The 20,081-nt window shown below is 37.8% G+C and overlaps 3 protein-coding genes across 3 annotated transcripts; 2 read left to right on the plus strand and 1 right to left on the minus strand.

Moving 5' to 3' along the window:
- Nucleotides 1-7,928: 7,928 nt before the first annotated feature.
- On the plus strand, nucleotides 7,929-11,695 carry LOC105383399 (zinc finger protein 91). Its single transcript, XM_011553446.3, has 3 exons — nucleotides 7,929-8,255; nucleotides 9,025-10,568; nucleotides 11,478-11,695. The coding sequence occupies exons 1-3, from the start codon at nucleotides 8,046-8,048 to the stop codon at nucleotides 11,659-11,661; spliced, it is 1,938 nt and encodes a 645-aa protein (XP_011551748.3). The 5' UTR covers nucleotides 7,929-8,045; the 3' UTR covers nucleotides 11,662-11,695.
- A 298-nt stretch (nucleotides 11,696-11,993) lies between these two features.
- LOC105383398 (zinc finger protein 878) lies at nucleotides 11,994-14,602 on the minus strand. Its single transcript, XM_011553445.3, has 2 exons — nucleotides 14,184-14,602; nucleotides 11,994-13,709 (listed from the first exon to the last, which is right to left on the minus strand). Exons 1-2 carry the CDS (start codon nucleotides 14,415-14,417, stop codon nucleotides 12,081-12,083), a joined length of 1,863 nt encoding a protein of 620 aa, XP_011551747.3. The 5' UTR covers nucleotides 14,418-14,602; the 3' UTR covers nucleotides 11,994-12,080.
- A 225-nt stretch (nucleotides 14,603-14,827) lies between these two features.
- On the plus strand, nucleotides 14,828-18,134 carry LOC119692916 (zinc finger protein 93). Its single transcript, XM_038114566.2, has 2 exons — nucleotides 14,828-15,183; nucleotides 15,928-18,134. Exons 1-2 carry the CDS (start codon nucleotides 14,962-14,964, stop codon nucleotides 18,043-18,045), a joined length of 2,340 nt encoding a protein of 779 aa, XP_037970494.2. The 5' UTR covers nucleotides 14,828-14,961; the 3' UTR covers nucleotides 18,046-18,134.
- Nucleotides 18,135-20,081: the final 1,947 nt, after the last annotated feature.

Raw genomic sequence — 20,081 nt, forward strand, 5'->3', positions numbered from 1 at the left:
TGGGTGCAGCAATTCACCTCTGCCTACCCCGCAAGGGAGTACATTAGTACAAGGTGTGAGTGTTTGCTTGTTGTTGTTGTATAATTATTAATTATATTCTTCTTTCTATATTATAATATTATTGATTTACGCACCCAATGATAAAGTCCTTGCTAACTTGGCGTAGGTAACACAAAATCCACCCACTAAACAAGCATTCGATTGCCATTGAACCTACAACGACTGTGAGACATTACTTCTATGCATTAGTCATCTCAGAATGCGTTGCAAGGCGCTTACCTACGCAGTTTATGAAGCCATTTTAGTGGATTTATTGCGAAGTGTATCCTCCGCTAATGAGCAAACAACACACACATACCACGAACGTATAATACCCCCATTATTTCGTCTTGGATGCAGTTAGATGGCTGTATGTAGAATTCTATTATCTGTAAGGCTGTTAGTACCTGCACCAGGCTCTCTCGAATGGAACCTTTGTGCGTATCCGCTTAATCCTAAGCTTGGACCATTTTCAACCACGCTGGTCCACTGCGGGTTGGTGGGTTGAAGATATTTATGCAAATTTCCTCATGACTTTTTCCTTCACCGATCAATCACGTGTTACCTTTATTGTATTAAGTACCAACTTAATTTCCTTATTCGAAAAGAATTAATTGGTACATGCCAGGATTTGAACTCACGACCTATGAAAGTAAAAGGGATCTTATTAAATTCTTTAAGCCATCACGGATCTAGGTTAGTAGGTACTTACTTTGTAAAATAATTTTATAGGACACTGAAACGCATGTTTTAACCCCCGCCAAAAAAGGGGTATTATTGGTTCAAACGAGTCTGTGTTTTCTCTGTGGAAGCGTAGCTTCCAAACGACTGTAGCGATTTTGTTTTTGTTTTTTTAGTCCTAAGTAGATAATCTTACCCCCGTGTTCTCTAAGAACAGCGGGGAGCTAAGAATATAAAATTTTATCAAAATCGGCTTAGCCGTTCAAAAGTTATGCGACTTTAAGAGTTGAAAGTCGAGTTTTTTTAAGCGTTTGTTAGATTATTATGATAATAATTGACTCAAGTAGTTACTTATTGAACAGACATTTATCATCCATCCATAACAGTTCCACTTCGGTATAATTTGATCTATTCATAACCGAATTGGCAGTTACTAGCTCAACCTTGTTATATATTTTTTTCTGTGCTCTTGACCTACGAATGTTTGTGAATGTTTGGATGCACGTATGCTCCGGGCTATATTTATAAGTACATTGTTTGTTCGACCAATTCTGGTGAGGCATACTCTAAGACAGAAAAGAATTTTACTTATGCTTTGGCAGAGTGGATACTGATAGAGAACTCTTAGCCGACTGCTGGATTATTTTTGTTCTTGGGTGCTAAAATGTGTTTTTATTAATCTTTATCGCACTGACGATTGTGAATGTGATGTGAGACTATGTTTCATCCATGCTCTGAATTTGCCAAGTTCAGTTGATGAAATATGCCCTATCACGATTTAAGGTGTGAGGTATATAACTTCATATATTTATTATGCATGGGTACATAATATGGCGACCGAATGGCGTAGTGGTTAGTGACCCTGACTACTGAGCCGATGGTCCCGGGTTCGATTCCCGGCTGAGGTAGATATTTGTTTAAACACAGATATTTGTTCTCGGGTCTTGGATGTGCCCGTAAAATGGCAATAGGCCCGCCCCCTATTACATTGGGACTAACATAACACTCTGGCGAAAAGTGGGCGCAGCAATGCAACTCTGCCTACCCCGCAAGGGAGTACATTAGTACAAGGCGTGAGTGCGTGTGTGTGTGTGTGTGTGTGTGTGTGTACATAATATGCACTCACGACATCACGAGCAATGAAAAAGCTCCAGTGACAATAGCACCAAATTACTCCTAAACGGAAAAGTGTAGCTTAATGACGCCGTCTGCAATATTGAAGTACATTTAACAAAGCATCTACTAACTAAAACGTCAATATTTTGTTGTATCAAACGAAACACTTGTTTGAAAAAAATGTTAGGTATTTGGTGTTGGAATTTTGTACGTGGAACATTTTCATTGTTTGTGAGTGTATGAACCACTCAATCGAAAATCGGTTCAACTGTCAAGGCTGCCAGTGCCACGATCGCACCATATTAAAGTCATGATGAGCCGAAATTGACTGATAATCATCGGACCCTCCCACGTTTTACAATCATGATCTTTGCACGTCCAATTTATTATTCAATCGGCTTCTTTTGTGCTCTTTCAAGTCGGCTATTGAGTATTGATGTATGGCGCGTTCTGTAGCTACTATGTGATGCTACTTTAAGAATAACTATAATATGGCTACTTATTTAAAACAAAATTGTTTTGCGCTCTTAACTAACATAACTACCGACCACCTTTTCATTCTTTTAGGCCCACTTGCGTGGAAGACAGAGTTAAAAATATAAACTCAGAGGTAACTAACTCAGGGTTAACATTGTAAAATTTTAACCCGGACATTTGATTGCGCCAATGGAAAATAACCCTGAATTAGCTAACCTGACGTTTCTTTTTGTACTCTGTGAATCTTTGCCCCGTTACAGGCTGAAAGGGACCAAGGTTCTATTGCCGTAAAAAAATATAATTGAATGATGAACGAAACATGTCTTCTATCTCGTTTTCACCTCACGTCTTTGTCAATGACGAACCTTGTAGGAATACATTACGAAAATTATGAAAAATGGAAAAGAAGCGGTGGTAGCTCAGTCGGGTAAGCGCCCGCTTCTCACACAAGAGATGCGTGTTTGAATCCTAGCGCTGACATATACCAATGAGTTCTTTGGAATTTAAGTACAATGTGTGGCAACTTACTACCACACATTCTATTACCACAAAACCTTCAAGAACCTTATCATAAGCAGCTACTTACCTTCAACCTAACCGTACAAGCAAGCAATACGCAACCAATAACAACAGCAAGTATTGATTTTATTGAACACATCGCGGTTGCAAGTTGTGCTTTAGATAACAGCAAAGATAGCCCTGAAAAGAGCTGTTTCTAGAAAGAAAGAGGGAGTTCTGAAAATAACTGTTCAGCTAGCTCAAGCAAGCAGCAGCAGCGACAACCACCGTCACTGCGGCAGCTCGGGGAGGAGAGCCTCCGACAGCGCCGAAAAAGAACGAGTCCCCGCGCATTCCCCGCGCCACGAGTATTTGAGTTACAACCGCGCGCGTATAAGCTGGCTTATTTTCTGTAAATAAATTATTATTATTCTGTCCACTCTGCGTATAATTTTCTACCTAATCTACCCAATATCTCCAAAAAAGTATACCATAGCTCTTACGGTGAAGAAAACATCGTGATCTAGATGTGTACCCTAAAGTGCATTGTACTCTTTCAAAAACGGCGATACGGCTCGCGACCTATCACGTGAGTACAAATTTACAGCGAAAAGTGGGTGAGTCACCTCTGAATATCCCTTCGGGGATTACAGTCGTTGTCGTGAGCATATGTATGTAACCACACCATCGTGCACTCATTTTCACAAGTGGGGACCATTTGCTACTTTGCGAGATAGTGGAAAAATATAAGAATGATGAGTGAATCATCATAATCAAACATTTCCAACAAATACAAGAATATTGATAAAAACCTTTTCTTTTGATGTAAGCCGGGTTAGCGTCTTAACCCTCCAATATAGAGGGGTTAAATATTTAACAGTTTATCTCAAGGTTAGCGCTTATATTTCAGCGGTGCAAGACAAATTAATAATCTAACCCTCCTTAATATGTCAAATATCTCCGAGTTTATTCACTAACCCAGGTCTGCGCAAGTGGACCTTAAAGATTCATCAAAGGTAACATAACTTCATCATCAGCCAATAATCATCCACAGCTGGACATATGCTTCTCCCAAGGAGCGTCACAACACACGGTCCTCGGCCTTCCTTATCCAACCACTACCGGCTACCCTTAGGTCGTCAGTCCAGCGGGCTAATAATTTAACGAGTAATTTCTTCATAGGTGGAGTCAAGCCAAACTATATTTCTCGTTCCAGGTATTTACCTATAAGGCAGCACGTTATTGGTATCCTTAAAAGCCAATCCATTAAATGCCGATTTAGGCTTCACAGTTAACATTTAATAAGTAGGTACCAGGTTGAGAGGGGCAGAACTAATTCACATAGATAATGGGTAAGTACTTGGTTTATTTACTATCAACAATAATGGTGAAGATAGGTTCTATTAAATGTATTGTTTGCTTACCCGACAAGGCCATAAGATGCACTGTGGACCATAACAAAATAGCAATGTATCACTTCTTATTTTTTAAGGGACGTACTTACAAGACGTTACAAAAACGGTAATGTTATTCTAAAGGGACTTATGACTCGTTATTCCCAGAATTTTTATCAACGAAAGATGTTCAGAATGACGGGTTGACTCATCCTCTTTATACCTACAATATTCTTATCAAGCAATAATTACCGTGATAATAATTATGATTGGTGTTTCTATTATCTAACTAAGGTCAATATTAAGCTTAAAAGTGTATTGTAAAACAATCGGCTAGTCAAGGCTTTGATAGACAGACGCAAGTACATACAGCAAAAGATATTAGTATGCCACCCCGGTTGGTATTAATAATATTTGACCTTAAGGCATTCTTTGTATGTTTCTTAAATCGGAGAAATTTGATTCATCTATCTTCTACCCATGAATCTTATCATAAAAAAAACACGACTCTTATTTTATTCTTCGTAAAATTGATACAATTTAGTACTTATACACAAAATATATTATGGTTTGTAAAAAGAATAAAAGGGCTCTATAGCACAATTTAAAAAATATTTGTTTATTAGGAAAATGTCAGAAAACTCCTATAAAATTATGCAGTAAAAACTTTATCATACAAAAGACATCAACGTGCGTACTGAACTTATTTTTGCCATCATTCGTACAAGTTACTTTTAATTCAGTCATGAGTTATTCAATTCATTTGCACTTGGGTGGCATACATATCTCTTTTGCTAACTGTACAGTGTACAAAGTTAAAACTATTACCTAACATGTTATTTAATAATTAACTAACTGAAGACCAATTAAAATGTTATTTAGGCATTTTTGTTTTAACAGTCGTAGTGTATAGGAACTGTAGTTTATAAGTAGGAAGTAAGGAAAACTTCATTTTGTGAAATGTAAAAGCCACTTCCGGTTGGATAAAGCGTTTTTTTTTTGTATAAGTACTAGAAAGAAAGAAAGAAAGAAAGAAACATTTATTTGACACACTGAACAATAAAAAACAGAAACAAAAAGAAAAATAATAGAAAAAAAACAGAAAATAATACAAACAAACACGGTTGCTGTCCAGAGCGTCAAAAAGGCACCAGCTCAGCGTGTGCTGTGCCGAGAGAGGCCACAGCGCTGGTTTTCAGCTGGCCCTTAGAGTTGTGACCTCAGTCACGAACGCGAGGTATATTAATTAGGATAGGTTGTGTTGTGTTGTGTGTGTGTGTGTATGTGTGGAATGTGTGTATATTTGAGCTAGGTTGGTGTATAAGTAGATATAAGTAAGTAGGTACATTAAGTAAAAAAGGTACTAGGTGTACTTTGTTGATGGTCAAAATATTATTTGCAAAGCTGGCGCGCAAATGTAGACTTTATTGGATACTTCAAAAGTGGTAAGTATATTATACTTGTCACCCCATTACTCAGGAGATCGATCTCAACGACTTAACATGATAATTTAAAAATAATAATGTATAATAAGTAGGTAATATCACAACACACACTCACGCCTTGTACTAATGTACTCCCTTGCGGGGTAGGCAGAGGTGCATTGCTGCACCCACTTTTCGCCAGAGTGTTATGTTAGTCCCAATGTAATAGGGGGCGGGCCTATTGCCATTTTACGGGCACATCCAAGACCCGAGAACAAATATCTGTGTTTAAACAAATATCTGCCCCAGCCGGGAATCGAACCCGGGACCATCGGCTCAGTAGTCAGGGTCACTAACCACTACGCCATTTGGTCGTATGTTATACTTAGTCACCCCATTACTTTACTCAGGAGATCGATCTCAACTACTTAGCATGATAATTTAAGAATAATAAGTAGGTAATATATCAAGAAGAAAGAAAGAAAATAATTTTATTTTGCACACGACAAAGATATCACTAAAGAACGTTAGATGAGCAAGTTTTATATTGCTTCCCGATGCTGAAAAGGGTATAGGTATTTACGGGTAAGTATATAGGCGAAAATGAAGAGGGCAGGTCTATCGTGGGCCCAAGTGAAGGAGGCGGCTCAAGATAGGGAAGCGTGGCGAAGAATGTCTGTAGCCCTAAGCTCCACAGGGGAGTAACAGGACTATAAGTAAGTAAGTATATAGGTATGTCATTGCTGCACCTACTTATAAATCTCAGTGCGAAGGCAGTGGGTGTCGTGGGTGAATCGCGAGGAATCCCGCCGACACTTAGAGAGTATATTCTAAGTTTTGCCTACCAAGGTGACGGGGCACATCTTGCTTAATGGCAGCGCTATTCTGCGAAAACAAAAGCGAGTAATGAAAAGTTCCAGAGAGAAAAATCACGAAATTACGGCTAGCTTAATGACGAAGCTGCAATATTGATGTAAGTAAGTAGATTTTAACTGCGCATCAGAATACTTATTACTAATTAAAAATGGAAATATTATGATCAAATTCTAAATTAAGTACTTAGGTAATAGTTTTTTAAAAGTGGGGTGAGAGTGTTCGTTTGGCCAAACTGAAGAAAGTGAAATATTTTTGGATGACATGGTAGGAAAATTATACATTCTTTAAAAAACGCGTATGCCTACTGAACTTACACTCAAACGATAAAAATATACCTATAATAATCTCTTTTCCTTTGTATAGTAGAAAACAGAAAACCAGCCTGGGATTCTGAGTAGAATAGCCCCACAGAATAGATCTAGGTTAACGGATGTTTTAAGTGTGAACAGCCTTACAAGATATATCAAAATGTGATCGAATGATTATTGTACCAACGCAGTTCGCATTCCACTATGCATATCTAATGACTATAATAAGGGCAGACCTAGGTAAGTAGTAGAGACGTAGCTAGCTATGGCATGTACATAAAATACCTAGGTAGGTATATGATGTTGATGGCAACACAAGTTTATTTTTAATTATTGTTAACGGTCACTTCCGTATCCTATTCTGTTACAATAAAGCTGCTGTACGGTGCTCTTGTGTTGTGATAAAATAAATACTGTCTCACTGTGAAACCTTGGTTTTAATGAAGAAGACCAGCCAGCCAAACCTACAGTCCACGGAACAAACATTGATCCTTCGAGCCGGATCTGAACCAGCGACCTATGGATAGATATCGGAAAATCTATGCTGGGAGGTCACTCTAAATCGATGAACAAGAATTTTCACGCAATCATCACGCTAATACAACGAGATAGAGCCGTATATAGGTACTTTACGCAGCGCTCTGGGAAATCAACTCTGCAGCGATAACCACGACTCTTATCTCTTTGCCGATTGAGTGACAATTTTACAATTTTATTATCGTTCGTCGATAGGAGTGACACTCCACTCTTGAATAAAGTTATGATTTTTTAATGTTGAGAACGCAATATAGACGCAACACATTGCCTTTCAAGAGTAGGGGTAACTACTGATCTGATTTCAAAACAATATCCCGTGCGCAACTTGTGCGTGCGTGGGCAGGCTTCTAAGCTTTTTTATAGGTAAGCCACAGGCTGATTCCCCAATAGTACCTTCATGGCTATAAAAGTCCACAGCGAAGACTGAAACTAGGAGTATAGTCTGAGCCACAAAAACCTGACCCCTCGAGGCATAGGCAGACATGAGATTTCAAAATCTCAGAACAATAACTTTAATGTTCACAGAGTATCAACGGGTTAAATGTCAAATTGAAAATTTTAATTTGACGTTACACTGACAAGACGAGGCGACGATTTATTTGTTGATTTTTGTGAGTTGTTTTTGCTGAGAGATTATTTATTAATGTTTCTTCTTTTCTATAACATAGATGTAAACTCTCTGCAGTTACTGAAAAATGGCCAAGTTCATAGAGTTCAGTGGCTTGAAACGGGAACAATTTCAAGTCAAGTCTAACCTCAAAAACGTTCTTCATTGCACGAAGTTTTGCGCTTTTTGTTTAGAAAACTCAAATCTATTGTTTGAGTTGAGTGACTATTCGCGATTCGATAAGGACATCAGGTTTTGCAAGTTGGAGCAGATGGTTTTAGATATTTTCGGGATACAGGTTAGTTTTAATTTTTATTTACTTAGTTCATTTATTTATTTTATTTATTTATTTACACACATACATTGTAACATAACAGGAACACAAAACCCAAATCGTTACAATATTAATTTAACATATAGCACTCACTTTCATACTTCTCTCTAACATTCATAACTCTAGCCCGCCAAAATTCATTAAAGTGATGATAATAAGTGTGTTGATGTACTTTTATGTTATTGTGTTGTTATTATATTTTAAGCATATACCTACTTTATCTAGTTTTTCTAGTAGTTTTTTATCCTTCTAATGCAGGAATAGTTTTAGGCCTACAGTAATTCTTTTTACAGACACTTACTGAATATGTCTATTGCACATTTCCGATATTGATAGAGTGAGATGGGTCATTATTAGGACCAATATCAAAGGAAAACAATTCGAGTGTAGGTGACCTAGAGTGGGTTGATGCATATTATAAGTACGACCGAATGGCGTAGTGGTTAGTGACCTGACTACTGAGCCGAAGGTCCCGGGTTCGATTCCCGGCCGGGGCAGATATTTGTTTAAACACAGATATTTGTTCTCGGGTCTTGGATGTGCCCGTAAAATGGCAATAGGCCCGCCCCCTATTACATTGGGACTAACATACACTCTGGCGAAAAGTGGGTGCAGCAATGCACCTCTGCCTACCCCGCAAGGGAGTACATTAGTACAAGGCGTGAGTGCGTGTTTTTTATAAGTACATAACTTTTTTGATGTGTTTATGTACACACGATTTTCTCATTTCCAGATGACTGATGATCTACCAAGTAAATATGTGTGTGCATGCTGTAAAGAAAACATTGAACAGTCTTACATGTTCATAAGAAAAGCTAAAAACACATCAAAAGTACTGAAAGACTATTTGGACCAGATTGACCAACATTTGACAGAAGTTTTCGGTTTGATCAAAGATAATCTTAATTTTGCTAATACTGTTATAGTATTACAAGATTATTCAGAAGCAAACATAGACAGTGAGAGTTCTAAAGAGGTTTGTACAAACACTGATGATAAATGCTCAATGCTATTAGACAACCAACTAACTGAAAACACTACAGAAAATATTGATGATCAAGGGTATGTAGATGAAGAAAACTACTCAACCAAACCTAGCTGGATAGAATTAGAAAGCGACAGTGAAGTTTTAGATGCCCCATTAATACAGCATACAGACAAGAAATCTCATAGAATGAAAACAGAAATTACTTGCACAGAATGTGTGTCGCAACCTTGCATCCATGAGAAGTATTTGTACAAACTCAAAGTGAAAAACCAGTTTGATAACATCCGCAGTACGTTTGTAAAGTGCGGTGACTGTGATTATGTGTGCAACACCAAAGTTGGATTATTAGCTCATGTGAACAAAATCCACTTGAATCATTCTCCGTATTTGTGTGACATCTGCGGAGAATCATTCCACTCCAAGATTACCCACTATTTACATATGAGAAAGCATCCACAACAAGTCAATACATGCCAGTATTGTGACGTAAAAATTGTAGACAAAGACAGTTACGCTGAACATGTAAATATATGCCGAAGTATTGAACGACTCTACAAGTGTAATACATGCCCAGCATCTTTTGATGACTTAGATAAATGTGCCAAACACATAGATAATCACTCAAAACAGTTCACATGTAAAATCTGCTCAAAGACTTTTACAAATGAGACCATATTCAAGAAGCACCGAATGGCCCATGCAAACGCAAAACCACAAGGTACCATCAACAGCATACACCACATTCGACAGAAACCTGAAAGAATGTGTTCTATTTGCTCTAAGAAATTCTATACCTTACCAGAATTAAAACAGCATATAACACAACACGGCCCAGACGAAAAGCATGTTTGTCACATTTGTGACAAGACTTTTGATACCCATAAACAATTTGCTAAGCATATCAAGTCGTACACGCACTTACGTAAAGCAGATCCGAATGTACGGTTCAATTTTCAATGTCAAGAGTGCGACTTTACTAGCCAAACCAACAGAGACATGGAACACCATGTAAATATTACTCATTTTAAGAGTAAACCCTACGTGTGCGATGTTTGCAGCAAAGCATTTACAACTCAAAACACTCTGACTGCACATCTCGGGATACATACAGGCGTGAAGCGGCATCAGTGTGAAATATGCGAGGCAAAGTATAGTTCGGCCACTGGACTGAAAAAGCATGTTTACAGACAGCATTCAGGGAAAATGCCAAACGCGTGTGATATGTGCGAAAAAGCATTTGTCTACCAAAGCGAGCTGGATCTGCATAAGTTGAGAAGACACAGCGAAAGGTAATATGTGACAGTTAAGTTTAATTAAGTACTTACCTACTAACTTTTTACATGTACAAACATGATAGGTACCTACTTTATTTAGCTAAACTGTAAAGAAGTACCTACTACTTACTTACCTATTAATAAAACAGGTTGCTTTTGTTAATTTATGTTCGATATTTTAGACTGTATCACCATATTCACGTGTCGCAAGCCGTATCGCCGTTTTTGAATGAGATAGAATCTAGATGAGCAGGTTTCCTCATGTGGTATAATAAAATTGAACTATTTTTTTTATTTCTAAAGAATTCATTGGTACGTGGCAGGATCCGAACCCACTGCCTCACGAATGAGAGCCGAGACCTTGAGTAATTGTGATTAACGATAAATTATGTAGGAACATTAGTGCTAAGAAGTCTAGTATGTCGATGTGTGTTAATACAAACCAATGCCTTAATGTTGGCTCTAACACAATCTAGTAGTACCTAAGGGTCCACCTATCTGTACCTATCGTACTTATCGGCCCGAACGGATTGTCGAAAAGACGACCGAATGGCGTAGTGGTTAGTGACCCTGACTACTGAGCCGATGGTCCCGGGTTCGATTCCCGGCTGGGGCAGATATTTGTTTAAACACAGATATTTGTTCTCAGGTCTTGGATGTGCCCGTTTAATGGCAATAGGCCCGCCCCCTATTACATTGGGACTAACACAACGCTCTGGCGAAAAGTGGGTGCAGCAATGCACCTCTGCCTACCCCGCAAGGGAGTACATTAGTACAAGGCGTGAGTGCGTGTGTTGGATTGTCGAAAACGTATGGAGAAACGGCGTCGGCAATGCCAATGACTTGCGTGAATTTCTATACGAAGAATACTAAATGCGATTGCGTGCGATGCGATGCATTAAGACCTTTATTCTCTTTTTCCAGGACCATCCCCTGCCCGCTATGCCATGGAAAGTTCCACGCATTATCCAACGTGCGTAGTCACGTGATGGCAGTTCACGCCAAAGGACGGACACTCAGAGAGATGATAGAACAAGATGGCGTCGACTGTGAGAAGGAACTGTTTGAGGTTATGAGGGATAGGAGGCTGAATGTTATTGAGACTTGAACGGGGGTTGTTATTAAATTATTTTTGTGTACAATGTGTTGGTTAAATTGTTTATTTTATTTCAATCTCTAAGGCCGTGTCCGCACCGCGAATATTTTTCCGCGCGGAATTAATTCGCGCGAATTATATTCCGCGATCGATGTTCGCCTGTTGATTTTTTTCCGCAAGTGCGGATACTCCTAGAGTATTCGATGTGTTACAGAATAGCGAATTAATTCCGCGCGGAAAAATATTCGCGGTGCGGACACGGCCTAAAGGCTCCTACATACAATGCATAGCCGCTCGGCGTGTGTGTAGTAGGCTTTAGGCATTATCATAAAAAGTATTAGAAGTGTGGCACTGTAAAATTATTTATAATAAACATAAAATTCAGTTATAAACACCTGTTCTCAACATTATTTGATTTTTGGAATTCAATCTTAATTTTCTACAAAAGGTTTTCTGCGGTCCCTAAATATGTCCACCAGTCTTTCATTATGTTCATTTTCTCTTAAGAAATCATTCAAATTCGTGCCTTTAAGATGGACGTTCTTAATATGCGCCCTAACATTGCATCTGGTGTGAAACTTGCATTCACAAATAGGGCACACAAAAGACTTTTCAAAATGATTCCTAATTTTGTGTGTGTCCCGTTCACTCATATTTACAAACGTTTTGTCACAATATTCACATGGAAACGGCTTTTCTGGTGCATGCTGCCTTAATATATGCTTTTTCAGGCTGGATAATGTTGATAAAGGCTTGTTACATTCGGTGCAGAGATATTTCTTCACACCTTCATGTCTCTCCATGTGGTATTTCAAATGGATTTCGGTTGTGAAAGCTTTAGAGCATTCAGTGCATACGTAAGGTTTGATGTTGAAGTGGTACACATTTTTGTGGTTCTCCAAAAGCCTCTCCGAAGGAAATGAAACACCACAATCACATTTGAACCGGAATTCTGCATCCGGGTTCACTCTTCGTATGTGCGGCCAGGATCTACAGTGCGCTTTGTATTTTCTTCGTGAGGCAAATGTCTTGTTACATGCTTTGCAGTGGTGTTGATCGTCTAAGCTGTGGTCTTCCAAATGTCTTCGTAGTTCAGTCAGAGTTTTGAATGTAGCTGGACATAGTGAGCATTCGCGGAGACGAACCCCACGGCTTGGGTTGTATAACGGTCTGTCGTGAGCTTGTCTTATGTGTCTATTTAGGCTGATGTTGCTAGGGAATATTTTAGTGCACATCGGACAAGGTATTTGGCTCTCGTGTCTGAGTTTGTGGTATTCCAACTGCTCTGTATTGTCAAAGGATGCTGGACAGTAACTACATTTAAATTCCCTTGAGATGGTTCTACAGCTTTCCATATGCGTATCAAGTCTGCAAACATTGCTGAAAATCTTTTCACAGTACTTGCACTTTATAATATCTTCATGGTACCGTCTTATGTGCTGTTTGTGATTGTATTTACATGCGAAAGACTGACCGCAAATATCACAGAGATGCGGAAACAAGTTCAAATGGTCTTTGTTGATATGAGCAATAAGGTATGTTTTGCTTGCAGTCACATATTCGCAATCAATACACTTAAAAGTGCTTTTGCCATGGATTTCATTATTTTTTACAGAACTCAAATATCTCTCATGAATACAGGGTGTTGTATCACACTCAGGGCAGGAAAACCTTTTGTTAAATTGCTTCTTCATGTGCAACTGCTTAATGTGGTGAGTTATTTTCACTTTTGAATCAAAACTCTTGTGACAAACATCACATGTATAGATATTTTGATCTGCATAACACACATCAGAAACTATATCTTTCTCTACACTCTGCAAATCACTTTCTTTAGGTTTTGTATTCAGAAAGTCCTGTAAAACAATGACGGTATTAGCATAGCCGGACCTGTCCTGGTTCACAAACTCATCAATCCCATCAATCTGTTCAGCCATTTGATCTAAGTAGTTAATTAGTATCATTGTAGTATTCTTGACTTGGCTGATGAAGAGATAAGATTCCTTCAACTGTTTCTGACAAATATCACATATTAGGTTGGTGGAGAGACTGGAAATGACCTGAAATTAAGGAAATTACTATTTTAGACTATTTGGTCCCTCAAAAACAGATAGAAATATCAACAGTTTATTAATAATTTAATTCTTTATTGCACAAAAAAAAAACAAATATACAAGGTGTGGACTTAATGCATTTTCAGCCAGTCAACCCAGAGGTGCAGGAAAATTTATATTACTTATAAGGTGTGACAAAAGAAATCCAAAGTAGTAAAAGTAAAAAGCATTTATTTCCATAAAACATGTTTAAAGTGGTTTCATCTGCAAATTCCGTACTAGGCGGACCTGTATAATGTTGAACATAACATAATCCCAGCAACAGTAATGAAAGTTACAAAATAATTTACTATAAGTATTATAAAAAGCTGTAGGCGAGCAGGTCATACCCACATCATACCTAACATTTGAGTGCAAATTTGCTACCAAAGGCGGTAAGTATCTGAGGATGAACATTACATTACAAAGAAATAAACTTACTTCATCACCAAACACGTTTCTGATCATGTCCTCAATAGAATCGTCCTCTTTGTCGAAACCAGAGAAATTCAACTCATAGAAGGATTCCCTAGAGCTTGCATGGCAAACGCCGCAAAATTGTGTGCTGTGCAAAATACTTTGTAGGTTACGTTTAACGCTAGTGTAAGACTGTTTTAACAGCCATTCGCCCAACTCTCGCTTGTTCATTGTATTTATGTCGATGTTCTCTTCCATTTTGTTGTGTGAGAGAAGTATTTTAATAATTATGTAGGTAGTTAATGTAAAAAATATAAAATAATTACAATTTGTTTACGTTTTGATGTGGTTTTGTTGATTTTGACAAGAAGTGAAGTGACAGACATGACGATTGCTATGAGATGCAATAATTTCGCTAATGTCACATTACCACGTGTTCTTCAGAACGAACTTAAATAGCAAAAAGCAGTCGCATAGCATTCGAATCACATTGTAAAATTCATTAAATATCTCAGAATGTCTAAATAATAAAACTATAACGAGAACGGACTCACTTTACCCTATTTAAGTATATGTGCGAAACCTCAGTGGGTGGATTTAGAGTTATTATTCTGAGGTATAAGAAAAATATTTTTGTTCTGTGAAGTATTGTTTGCCCAGCCGAAGGCCGAAGCACAGATTAGAACCAAAGTTGAAAAATAGCTTAATTTTTAGGTTACAAAAATTATTTCTGTTCCTTAAAATTGCTAAAAATACTGAAAATTAGTAGTTCGGACCGCTAGTGACTTCATGAACAGTTACAATGGAGGAAAGCGTTCGGAAAACGGAAAGTTCGAACACAAAGTCTCAGTATAGAGCGATTAAACGTCGATTTTGTAATATCCTTATATCTTCCAAGCCATTCTGCTGCCTTTGCTTCGATTCTGATGCGGAACTGTTGTCAATAGACGACTACGTAACCACGGACTGGGACTCTGCGTTCCTACCTACTTGGCGGTATATTTGGAGTGCAATTTTCGTTCCGGTCAGTATACTCATACTATGGAAACAAAACTCACAGCCCTTGAACTATTTAGGCTCTGTTTCACAAGTCTGGATAATGCCTACCTGTAAAGACATGTTGTCACTGTCTAAAACACAATTTCAGAGTACTAGTACCATACAAAACAAGAATTAAATTGAGTTGTAGCATGTCCTTTATCCCACAGGTTACCATTATCCAGACATTGTGAAACTAGCCCTTATTGTAGAAGATGGGCGTCTTCCAAGACTTATGTGTGAGATCTGTCCTTCATCGCACATATCTTAAGGTTTTGATCCCAGGGGTTTACATACATATTTGTAATAAATATTATAATGGTCACCTGGCTGTATAGAAAAACGCCATTGCCTATTTTTGGCAATCAAAAAAAAAGTTACATTTATAACCTAATCTGTCATTTTCCATATAATTTCTTAGATTTTAAACATGAATATCTAGGAAAATATTTGCCTCCTAAACCTGAAATTTGGAATAGAGACTCCTAGGGTATTACTCTCATTGTATACCAAGTGTCAATATTCATATCTTCCGAGGTAGTCTGGAAGAAATTACTCATAGTAATAAGGCCACCATTTGTACCGTCTATGCTGTGCATATTCTATTGTTATTTCTGTGTTTGTGTGCTATAAAGAATTATCTATCTATCTATCCAGTTCAATTGTCGATAGATGGCCGTGTGTGAGATGTCCCCACATATTTATTTATTTATTTATTTATTTATTTCAGAATATGAACTTCATGTCTAACTACTTGTGTAGCACATGCAAAGATAAATCTTACTCAGCATACAGTTTAATAATCAGCACACAGAAATCAATGAGTTGCCTGGAAGATTTTGTCCAGCAGATAAACTCCCAGATAAACAATATCAAAGATGCAGATCTGGACGGATGCCCTAACACATGTCTGATTTTGAAAGAGCCCAATTATCACAAACTTACAGAAGTTAAAGTAGAAGAAAATCTACATCAGTATGATGTATTGATTGATAACAATATTGATCATGAAAGGCATAATGAGACTGAAGTTCAAAAGGGAAATGATGAAATGTTGGAAGAACATGAAGAAGTGTTTACTATATTTGAAATTTTACCAAAAGATGAAAAAATATTGAGTAAAAAGAAAAGAACAAAAAAACTTAAGAAGCCAAAGAAGAAAGGAAAAATACCTACAAAGGATTCTGACTACGATTTCTACACTGAAATAGAATATCTTGATGAGGATCTTTTCAAAGAAGATAATAATAAAACAAATACAGAAATAAAAGATGAGATAACTGTTAAAACACACCAAAAAAAATTAAAGGATGATGTAAAAATTGAAATTGATATACATGAGAATAGCAAAAGTAAGAAAAAGATAAAAAGTTCCAATTTAACAGTAGGACAGAAACCTCTCGGTGTAGTTAAGGGAAAATTAAGGAAAAATAATGTAGAAATCAAAACTGAACCAAGTGAAAACAGTAAGGGGGTATACTTTTGTGACTATTGTGGAAAAAGATTCAACAGCAGACATAACATCATATTACATCTAAAACAGAATCACGATATCAGTAAACCTAAACTGAGAACCAAGTACACATGCTGCGAATGTGATGAAGAACCGTGCAGACACGAAAAGTATATAAAAGCATACCATTCTCAGGTTCTTGCTGACAAAAAAACAATTGAATGCCCTGATTGCGACTTTCGTTGCATCAAGATGTCCACCCTTGTTGGGCATGCTAACAAGAAACACCTTAAACATGTATCATTCACCTGTGAGTTTTGCAACATGCTATTGCATTCTAAAGACGCTTACGACAACCACATCTCATATTTTCACACCAAGCTGTTCTCGTGTAAAATGTGTGACAAAAAATTCAAACTGGAACACCGAAAGATCAGCCACGAGAGGGAGTGTGAGAGAGAGAAATTGAAATGGGAGTTTAAATGTGACGAGTGTCCCGCTGCGTTCCAAACTGAGAAAAAACTCAAATATCACAAGATAAGACATGTACAGCAGTTCCCTTGTGACCTCTGCGAGAGGGTTTTCTCCATGCGGACCTTGCTAGCTCAGCACCTGACGTGGCACAAGCAAGGCGGTTTAGCCCGAAAATGCACATTCGCTTGCCCATGCTGCGGGAAGGTATTCAAGACCAGAAAAGAAAGAGACAATCACATGAACGATCATGGCCCGGATGAGCCTTACAAATGCTTTGTGTGCAATGTCGAATTAAAAACGTTTAAAGAGTTTGGCCTTCATATGAATAAATTCACACATTTACGCAGAGTGAACCCCGGCAAAACTCACAAGCACAAGTGCGAATATTGTAACAATTATTCTACGACTAGAAGGGTGCATCTAGAGGCGCACATAAACAGGCATCACCTGAAAATAACCCCGTACTCCTGTACCAAATGCCGAAAGAAATTCCTCAGTTCATATCTGCTGGAAAAACATGAGGAAACTCACAAGGAGAAGCCAGATGAACTAAGAAATCGTTTTCCGTGTGAAATCTGTGGCAAGAGATTCGTTTCAGGCGTGAATGTGAAAGTGCATATGAGACAACATACGGGTGAGAAGCCGTTTCAGTGTGAAATATGCGGCGATAGATTTGTGACTGCCAGTCGACGGAAGGTGCATATAGATACGACACACAAAGACAGGGATATTTTCTGCCCTCTTTGTGATTTCGCTGGCTCTATTATACCTCAACTTAGAAGCCATATAAAGAATTTCCATTGGGATAAGAAAAGTGGGAAACAGTTTGACCATAGAAAAGTGGTTGGTCTGACGCCTGAACATTATTATTTGTTCACAGACAATCGATTTATTCATCATAAACTTAAAGAAAGTAAGTAAATCTACTGAAAAAGTGTGGTCCAATCAAGGTATAATATTATAAGTAGTGTAAAGTATCTGATTTCTAATAAATAGTATTTTCGAAAACATATTTTCATTTTATTTCCTTATCCCAACGCTGATGTGGGCGCACAGACTGCGAAGCTGAAGTGGGCCTGGGCAGGCCACGTCTGTCGCATGCACCCGGACCGGTTGGCCAAAATTTATAATAATAATAAATTATAATAATACAATACAATAATCTTTATTTATACACCATAAAAAAATAAACAAAATCGAAATAAGGTGATTACAGTAAAGTTGTTATGGCTAGGATTTGGATGAAAATACATAATTTGTAGACTGTTGCCGTAGCGTCAGCTCTCATAGCTAGGCTATAGAATAGCCTGTATTAATGAGAAGCAGGCCCCTGACTTAAATAGTTTAGGTACAGTGTTGAATGGGAGATTTTCAACCATAGACAAACAACCATAGATTATAGATGACTTCATACTCAACAGCACTGCATTTTTTTTTAGATGCCGGCTAAAGCTGCGTACAGACCGGGCCAACGAACGCCCAACCAACGCCAACGGTTATCCCAACGATGGATATTTATCATACATAATACAGGGCAAATTGCAGCAACGAAGGTCAACGAAAAACGTTCGTTGGGCCGGTGTGTCTTCGGCTTAAAAAAAATGCAGTGCTGTTGAGTATGAAGTCATCTATAATCTATGGTTGAAAATCTTCCATTGTTACCGAAGTGGGTGCCCAGTGATGGACGTCGGCGTCGCGGAAGACCCAGACGGAGATAAAGAAAGAAAGAAACATAGGTTCTTGCCTCAATGGCCGAAGGAAGCACACGGATCGGGAACGGTGGTCAATTCATAAGGAGGTCTTTGCCCAGGAGTGGGGAACAACCTTAGACAAGTAAACCACGTTTGTGGTTGACATATCTCTGGACACAACCCAGGCTACATAAAAAAATCCCAACGCAAAATATATCCATAGGAAAGTAAGTATAGTGCCACAAACTTATCTGTTCAGGTGAGAGCTCACGTAAATGTGTAATATTTCTTGATTCTATAAGATTTTAAGTTAGCCTGCAGTGATAATTCACCCTTGCGGTTTTAATTCATTGGTAAGTTATGAGATATGGATCAATTTAGTTCGCTCTCACCGGAACATATAAGTTTGTGGCATTGTAGGTAGCATTATTTGTCAACCAGGAAAAAGGGGTTAGCCAGTCAGATTAGTTGTCAGTTGCTTTTTTATTCGTCTCGTATACCCTAGAACTTTGTCTGCGAGGTTAATAATAAGGGGCTAGGGAGAAAAAAAACTACAGTAGGTATGCATTTTAAAATTATATTTTAATACCTAGCTAAAAACATAGTACTACTTAAATATTATTGTATATTACTACTACCATTAGGATTAAAGCAAGCAGTTTTATAAAAAAGGGAATAATATGAGGGAATCGTCAGGTCACCTACCTTAAAACATCTACCCTAGATTTTGTTCTCAGGACAGGACTTCATGTATTTCCCCGATGATACATGTCACAATGATTAAATTAACTAAATGGTCTGAATAATTCATGCTCACATTCACATTAAACAAAAAATATAAATAAATTAATATTCCAAGATACGTTGTAAAAAGTCAGATTACAATAGTAAAATTGGTACCTATAACGTGCATAAAGAAAAAAATTAAAAATGGTGGACAGGCTCATGCTATCTCAATCCTGCTCCCACAAATTATGTAATGGACGCCATTTTCGTAATGTTCCTTTATTTACGGTTTTATGTCCAGAGAGTTGTGACGAAAATTTAAAATCAAACACACATACAGTCGTTAAATAAAGAGCCTTATACATAGTGCTGTACATAAAAATAATAACTTGATCTAATGTGTGCGTTCCCCCAGCAAAAAAGTATCATTTTATTGAAAATTATACATACCCAGAATCAGAGTATCATCTAACAGCAAAGTGCACGAAATTTTGAATTTGTGTATGAATAGATATGGACACTATCGAGGAAAATTAGATT

Source organism: Plutella xylostella, chromosome 31 (assembly GCF_932276165.1).
Source record: "Plutella xylostella chromosome 31, ilPluXylo3.1, whole genome shotgun sequence".
Classification (NCBI taxonomy): domain Eukaryota; kingdom Metazoa; phylum Arthropoda; class Insecta; order Lepidoptera; family Plutellidae; genus Plutella; species Plutella xylostella.